The following is an 8,384-nucleotide window of genomic DNA, read 5'->3' on the forward strand; positions in this document are numbered from 1 at the left end:
AAAATTACGAAGATTATGATTTTTTCACATCTACAAATCAGTGAATAAGCTCTGAAAATATAACATTTGTTATAAAAAAAACTACAGTACCTGTACTTGTAAGTACCATCGTAATTATTTTCACTTTCAGAGGATAGAATGACGTCATTGTTTGGAGGCTGCTGTCCCTGTGCAAGCACCACTCCCAAAATTAGCAGAATCCAACTCTGTAACGGTAGACAATATTTATAAGCATTACAATACGAGATGTTGACAATGTTAATGATTATAGCCAAGATTAGTGGTTAAATGATTACCTGGAGAACAAATATTTTTTTCTTTTTGCCTACTTATAAATAAGATATATAGCCAGAGAAAGAACTGCGATCCTAAAAACCTAAAAACGAATCCTAGTTTTAAAATTTAATGGACGTTTTAAAGTACTCCATTTACGAAAAAACAAGTCTCTTATAACGGCCTATATCACCAAGTTTAAGTTTTACCAAACCGAAATTATACATTTAATCGATGTTGTAAATGCTTTCGATGTTATTTTACATTTTTTCCTAAAATCGACTTTCCGGATTTCACATTTTTTTTTTTATTTTTACAATTTTCGCTTAACCGACTTAAACAATTTTAATTTTATTTATACGTATATACATTCAAATTCTGGTAGACGTCAAATTATATATCAGTGTCAAAATTAGACACATTTCTAGTAAAATCCAGAAAAACAATTTCGAAGAGTTTGAGGTTGCATGAAAACGTGAGCTAAGTTAATTTCTTTTAAATACTTTGAATTAGGTTGAATGAAGATAAAATTGATATATTCAGATTCCGTTAAAATTAAAATAAATATTCAGTTTTTATATAAATATATACATACTAATTTTCAAATTCTTATAATTCTACACAGACGTAATCCATATCCACTTGGAAAGCTGAAGAAGTTGGAACATATGTCGTTTAGTCTACACTTAGTTAGTTTAAAGTAATGAAACAAAAGAGAAATAAAACAAAGATTATTTTCATCTAAATATTCTGTCTCATTTTCTAATTCTTAAACAAAATTGTGATGTTTCTAAAATTATTATAAAAACGAATCACCCAATGCATTACAATAACACAATAATACCGATAATAATAACGTAGTGCATTCTATAAGCTTTAAATAAAAGCTTTTATAAGTTGATTAATTTAACAAAAATAAATAAAATATAAAACATTAAAAAAGTTAGGAATCTGTTACACCACTTATTAAGAAAATAAAAACAAGTTATGTCCCCTCTGTTATAGATTTTTTAAAATATCCTTTATAAAATATACTAAAAAAATAAATAAATTAAAATAAATAAAAATCATGAACAGCGAAGCTTTATTATTAAGTTAGTTATTTTCGACAGTTTCGATGGTTTTATTAATGCTTAACATGTTTTATAGATTCTGTTTATATACATATCTAATGATATATAAATAACACCAAATGTTCCATTGGACTTAATCAAAAACGTGAATGAAATTCACCTGGACATTTATGTTATTATTCATATAAAACAACTCTAAACACAAAATATCATCCAAATTTGCTCCGCAGGGGGGGGGGGGGTTGAGAGAATGCTTTAATATGAATCAATAAAACAATGGTTAGGAAACTAACAAAAAGAACAACCTCACGTTTCTCCAATGACCTTCAGGTCGGTGCACAACTCAATTATTTTCAGAGAAAATACAGCAAAGAATGAATGCTTACGTTTATTCATTGAAACATGAATAATTATGTAGCATGAGAAACTCAAAAAATGTATTTATTTCTGTAAACGTCATTAATAAACCTTTATGAGTATTAAGGGCTAAAAATACACCAAATAGTAGGTGCCTGGATTGTTGGAACAATCAGACGCATGAAATTTTTTTATTGATATCATTTATTGAGTTTGATTGCCTTTATTATTGCATTATCGTTTGTGTAACTATTTTTGTTCAACAATAATAAATTTTAATTCCGACAACGGGAAGATTCCGTCATTTTTGTGGCAACAATTCGGTTTATTTTTTTTTTTATCATGACTATGTCAGGGTTATTTATTTGAGTTGGACTGTTCATGATTTTATTATGACTTAGGATATATATCATAGGATCAAGAGTATTAGATGAAAGAAGGTGTGTAAGTATCCAACAAGTCACTAAACCTTTTTGTAAAAATTCTTTGCCATAACTGATTATAGCTGGATTGTACTTCGCTAATTCGGCATATTACTGTGTGGTATGATTGCGTCACGCTTATTAATTTAAGTTGAAAATTTCATGACTTAAAAATAAATCATTATATCCTAAATTCAGATTTTCAAAACAGGATTACCTGAAGAATAGTACAAAAGAACTAAACGATCCACAATGCAATTTAGGAAAATATTCCTTGGCATAACTTACACGTCTCATCGCTAGGATCCACAAGCATGAAGGCTATACTGTAGGGCTCTGTTGTAACATCTTACCAATTATATAAGTATTTGCCCCTCCACAATCTCCCTCCTCTATCCAGTATATTGTAGACAGTGGGTTGAAAATTGAAATTTAAAATTGCATCATGTATTGATCTTGCAATGTCTTAACAGAAAGACTTATTAGCAATATAGGCATGGATATTATAGTGTTAATTTATTTTATATTGCAAATAATTCCAAGAAAAAAGTGATATTTGGCGAAGTACTTCAAGTATAACTAATGAGAGTTGTATGCATTACACATACATGAATTGAGGTATTTCAAAAATAAGCCAAGTTTTAAGAATCTCGTTGAAGAACTTAAAACAAAATTGATTTATAAGCGTTTTTTGGCTGTTGGGACCCAATGTGCAGTGGTTTTTGTAAAGATATAAGCTCCCAGATGTACTTACCAACTAAAAAAAAATTTATATGCCTATTGAACAACTTTCTTAATTCGGAAGTAGTCATTTTCATAAAATTTCGCGAATCGATACATGTTTTCTTTGGTAATTGTGGTTGGCTATTGTCAAGTTTATCACTAGTAATTAAACACTGTTCGCCGAAATTAAAAACAATGTACAACAAAGAAACACAAATAGTTCAAGAGAATGTCAGATGGATATATTTTATTTTTACATAAATTTGATATTCTTTATCTTAAGTACCTTTGTAAATTGTTCTATTATCGTTTATTGTGTATTTAATTTTATATTGACTAAATATTTACTATCATAATTTTTGTTTGTAAATATAATTGTAATTTTCTGTTACTATCATTGTTATAATATATATTTTTCCTGTGCCTTTCTTTAGTTTAGCATATGTTAGTTTATATATGCTATAAATAAATATTTAAAGCCCTAAGTCATATTGCCCTTAATTGTAGTAGCTGTGTACAAACACAGTAATGTTATTCTTCAATGAAAGCTGTTGAAGAATTAAATCAGTTCTAAGTAAACGAATTCCTTCGAAATCAGTAAAGATATTACTTACAGAGTAGAGCTATAGACCGAGGATTCTATGTGCTAATATTGGTGTCAACGGTAGGGCCATAGATTTTAAAAAAGGTTTTTAAGCTCGAACAAATTCATTATTATTTTAAGATGGTCTAACTAAGGGTTTAAAATATTATCTTTGTTTCTCTTGACAATATTTTACTCACAAGAAACCTCAGATTTGCAAAATATACCTGATGGACTACCATTATTCTTTAATTTATTTGTTTATTCTCACCATTTCATTCTGAACCAAGATATTTGAAAGTTTTACTGGAATGAACCTTTATGTCAGCTATGTATTGAAAATACCATCATGAAAAAAATGTTTAATTTAACAGGATGTATAATTATTCCTTTTACAGGAAAAAGAAAATTCCAAATAACTAGCAATAACAGAGCTACAAACAATTACAGATTTCTTTCTCACAATAAAATTCAATATTTGGGGAAAATTATAGACGGCAAAATGAATTTCAAAGCTCACCTAACAAATAAATAAAATCAAGCTCACAGAAAAAAATTTCTTTAAAAAAAACGAAAAAAAGATAAATATATTTAAATATTTAACAGGGTTTTATTGGCGCACTAAGCCCCTTTTATTGTATAAAATCCATTGTCGGAATAATATTACATTACCACTGTATGGTACAATGGAATTAATTCCCTATTTTGAAAAAAATTAATTTTTTAACAATCCAAATTTTTCCTATTGAATTCTTAAATTATCAAATGCTTAGGAGCTTTTAAAAATAATTTATAAATGTACTCTTATCTGAAGCTAGAGAAACACCATTAACATTATGAACTTGGCCTACGAAGAAATACATACTGAACGGCTTGGCAGATATACAGCACCCTAAAAGCTATAGATTCAAGAAACATACATTTTCCAACTATACAAAATTTTATAACAGTAATAAATCATGTGCTAAAAGCAGCAGATATATAACAAAATGCTTCTAAAAAACTCAATATCTCCACTTCCCAGTAAAATATTGTTCTTCCAAAGCCAATCCATATTATCAACTGCACATGTATGTAAAATCGTAGCATGACCAGATCATCTTCAAACAATTAGCTTTCACCACTTTATGTACTGACTACACCGATCGCATATATAAGTGCCAACAGATGCCTGCAAACCACAAAGAGAGGAGGCAAACTCGAACTGTCGCTATTATTATTAGCTTTACCAAAGACAGCATACAAAAATAAAAGGCAATGTTGGTATTGCCATAAGTACTATTAAGGCGGGTAGGGGTTCAAAAGGAACCTTTACTAGCCCAACCGTGAATTAAAATGAACACAAAAGAAAAGAACAACCGAATTTCGTTATTATTGTATTTTAAAATAAGTGAACATAATAAAGGAAAACAAAATATAGAAAATATACAAACTAGAAAAAAAAGAACAAAGCAAACTTAAAACTATTACAAAAATTAAATAAAGGTTGAACAAGAGCTTATGAAAAAATGTTTTTATATCACCGTGGGTGATTCATGGGGCTCCTGCTGTGGTGGTAGTTTTGAAATGGCGTATGTCTGCTCACCATGACCTCTTAGAGGATGAGCCGACGTGGTCCGACCACCGTGGTTAAAATGACTAAGCTGGCGAAGATGGCCGACTGCTGGCAACTATGAGCGACTCACACTCACACTGAGAGACTCACAGAGTGTATTATTTGTTTTTTACAGTATAAAAAAACAAAAGAAAAACAACACAGAGAGAGCATATGCTTTTCAAACAATAAAAACATATGTTACACAATCGGTTTTTCATTTCGTTAAATGAAGTGTTGGCCGCAAAAAGTCCTATGAATAAATGTTATTCACGTACTCCCACAAAAATTGTTTGTGGAACTTTACAACTTAATTAATTCTTCAGATATCTCATTATATCCTTCAGCCTTATCTTACAATATTTTAGTATGGTTGTCTGAACTATCTTTACAGACTCTCGTATTTACGCAGTTTCAAAGAATACTTCCGTTTGATCAGTTATTCCAATTGGAGACGAATACAGCAGTAGGATGGTCACAAGCAGATCGCTCGTTGCCGCTACAGAGACGTAACAAAAAACTATTTATTGAACCAACGTTTCGCCCCACTTTTCAAGGTTTTGTAACGGCTTATAAGAATGAAGTTTTGCTGTCAACTCGACTGGTTATCTCTACTTATCAGTTGACAGCAGGATTTCATTCTTATCAGCTTCTTTAGTACTTCTTTAGTAGTTCTTTAGTACCCCTGCAAAGTGGGGCGAAAGGTTGGTTCAATAAATAGTTTTTTGTTACTATTCTGATACCTTTATAGAATGCTAGCCGGACTATCTTCCTTCAATTACCTTCATACGGTCAGCTATCTTCCTCCAATCTACTTCATACGGTCAATTATCTTCCTCCAATCTATTTCATACGGTCAACTATCTTCTTCAAATACTTACAGTTATGTTTAATATTCTTGGCCATATAGGATATATTCGACACCCCACAAATGATATAGAAACATAATTTTTCACCAAATTACGGAACTCATAGACTTGGATCGTATCTGACTCTTTCATTCCTGGCAACGAATTCGTTTAAATGTATTACATATGTAATATCTTTGCTTTATTCTCCCATAAAGTGTGACACCTCCTGAATCTAAAGCAAAGAAGCATGCATTTGGAAAATCAGCTCAACATTATAGCAATTCGGAGCCAATGACTCTACGCATACAGTGTATACTCGCTATAGCCCTTAAAATAACCACAGGTAAATGAGGGAAGCCTGGTAACTTACATCATTGTACTTAATTATTCCTTATATTTTTCAATGGAGTGTACGAAAAAAAAAAATGGAAAATCAAAAGTTTTTGCTCGGTTCTAGTGACATTTCCAAAGTATTCTTGATAGCAGAAATATATTATATATGTATCCGACAAAACGATGATTGAGATGAGATTTCTCTAGAATTTTTATAATAATTAAAGTAATAAATTGTGTTGTTTTTTTCGGACCAATCAACAATTTATATACATATCTATATATTTTTTTTCAACTCACTAATATCATGTTTATTACCTTTAATTCATTGTTCTTTCCATTAATCTCGTAATAATCTGAAATTAAAACTTTTGGTTTTTCCGTTTTAATATTTTTGTTGCTGATTATGTATTCATCCTAGTTTGTATTTATATATTATGGTTTATATGGGGTCAACTCTGTGGGTTCGGGGATCCCTCCGAGGTCTACCCAGGACTGAACTACCTTAACTGAAGTCAAATCTGGTGGTTGAGCGTCATTATAAACAAATCACCTTATTGTATAAACCTTTTTTAAGAAAGAATAATTTCTTACAAAAATGTCTGACCCTTCATGGGTTGTAGCCGTACAGATTTTCAACATTTTTACAAGGAGAAAAAAATTGAATGTGGATAACATTAAATTAAAGGGAGAAGTCTTAAGGTATTCTCAAACTGTTAAAGTAATCTGGAAAAGTAAACTGGAAAAGTATCTGGGTATTATCTTCGATAGCCGTCTTACTTGGACCCCATACATAAAACAACTAAAATTTGACATTTTACAGGCGTAAAATGTTATAAAAATGCTTGGGAACACCACTTGGAGAACAGGTAGGACAACACTACTCCTTCTCTATAGGCAACTTGTATTGTCCAAAATTAATTAAGGGTGTGTGGCCTACGGTTCGGCAAGCAAAAGAACACTCCAGATGCTAGAACACATTCAAAACGCCGCTTTGAGAATAGTTACTGGCGCTTTCCGCCCCAGCCCGTCAAGTAGTTTACACGTGGAAGCATCTGAAATACCAATATTAGTTAAAAGAAAAATTCTGGCAATTAAATATTATTCCAAAATCATATCTAACCCAAACCACCCTCTAAATAATTTCTTCTCTTCATCTGATAATCAAATCAAATATTCTGCACTAAATACTCGTCTTTCCTTTCCTAACAGATACTTACAATATATTGCTCACCCAAATCTCACTTCATTTCCAAATGCAATGAAGCAATATCCTCCACAGGTAGAACCATGGTTGTTACCACTCCCAACAGTCAAAAATAATTACTTCTCCCGCAGTTTACCCCCAATTATCACATTAAAAAAGTTCAATTAATTTAAAACTAACCACCACGATTGGAACTACATTTTTACAGATGGTTTCAAAACAGTCGAAGGAGTAGGCACTGCTGTCGTTTCAGATAATCACACCCTCTTATTCTCGCTACAACCATATTGTTCGGTGTACACTGCAGAACTGTTCGGAATAAATTGCGCAGTTTGCAATATCCCTCTAAACCACGAGCGGGGGCTCGGTCATCTGTTCTGACTCGGAATCTGCCTGTAAATATGTAAATATGTAATTGTAAATTTGTAACTTGTAATTGTAATGTAATACGGTTATTTTTTTTTCAATCTCTCCAAAGTTATACTAAGTAGATCTGAAAGAGTTTGTAAATAAGCTATTCATAGGTTATACATTTTAAATCATCTTTTTTTTTTAATTGTGTTTTATGAGATTCCATTAAACATTTTTTAAGCTGATGCTGAATCTAGGCCTCCTCTAACATCCAAGGTTTTTCTTTTGTTTTATTAGAAGTAACCTGTGGTCCGATTATAGTTTTGTTTTCTCCTCCTTTTAATTACATTTTTCTATACATAAAAATGACAAAACGTCCTCACTAATTTATCTATTGATGTTTTCCAAATAGATCGACGCTCAGTTCGTTCGAATAAAATTGTTGTGAGTAGAGGATTTTTTGGAGATAAGACATTGACCTCATACATTGCCGAACCTGTTTCCAAGGGAAATCGTACAGGTATTTTCTCCTGACTACGTCAGCAACTGGTCTCTTCGTTCCAAGAATTAATCACAAGCTTAAGGGGATTCCCAGTATGAAGTAGTCAAAATAAAAC

General features: G+C 31.2%; 1 protein-coding gene across 1 annotated transcript in view; it reads right to left on the minus strand.

Annotated features, from left to right (window-relative positions):
• Window positions 1-2,475, minus strand: part of LOC106691274 (endocuticle structural protein SgAbd-6) — a 3,641-nt gene extending 1,166 nt beyond the window's left edge. Inside the window, exons 1-2 of the mRNA XM_014436988.3 lie at window positions 2,414-2,475; window positions 91-206 (exon numbers count right to left, since the gene is read on the minus strand). Of these exons, the coding sequence (XP_014292474.1) occupies window positions 91-206; window positions 2,414-2,422 (125 nt within the window). The 5' untranslated portion in view covers window positions 2,423-2,475. The remainder of the gene's footprint in view (window positions 1-90; window positions 207-2,413) is intronic.
• Window positions 2,476-8,384: the final 5,909 nt, after the last annotated feature.

The sequence above is a fragment of the Halyomorpha halys genome, unplaced genomic scaffold (genome assembly GCF_000696795.3).
Source record: "Halyomorpha halys isolate HHAL.00 unplaced genomic scaffold, Hhal_1.1 Scaffold2203.1, whole genome shotgun sequence".
NCBI lineage: Eukaryota > Metazoa > Arthropoda > Insecta > Hemiptera > Pentatomidae > Halyomorpha > Halyomorpha halys.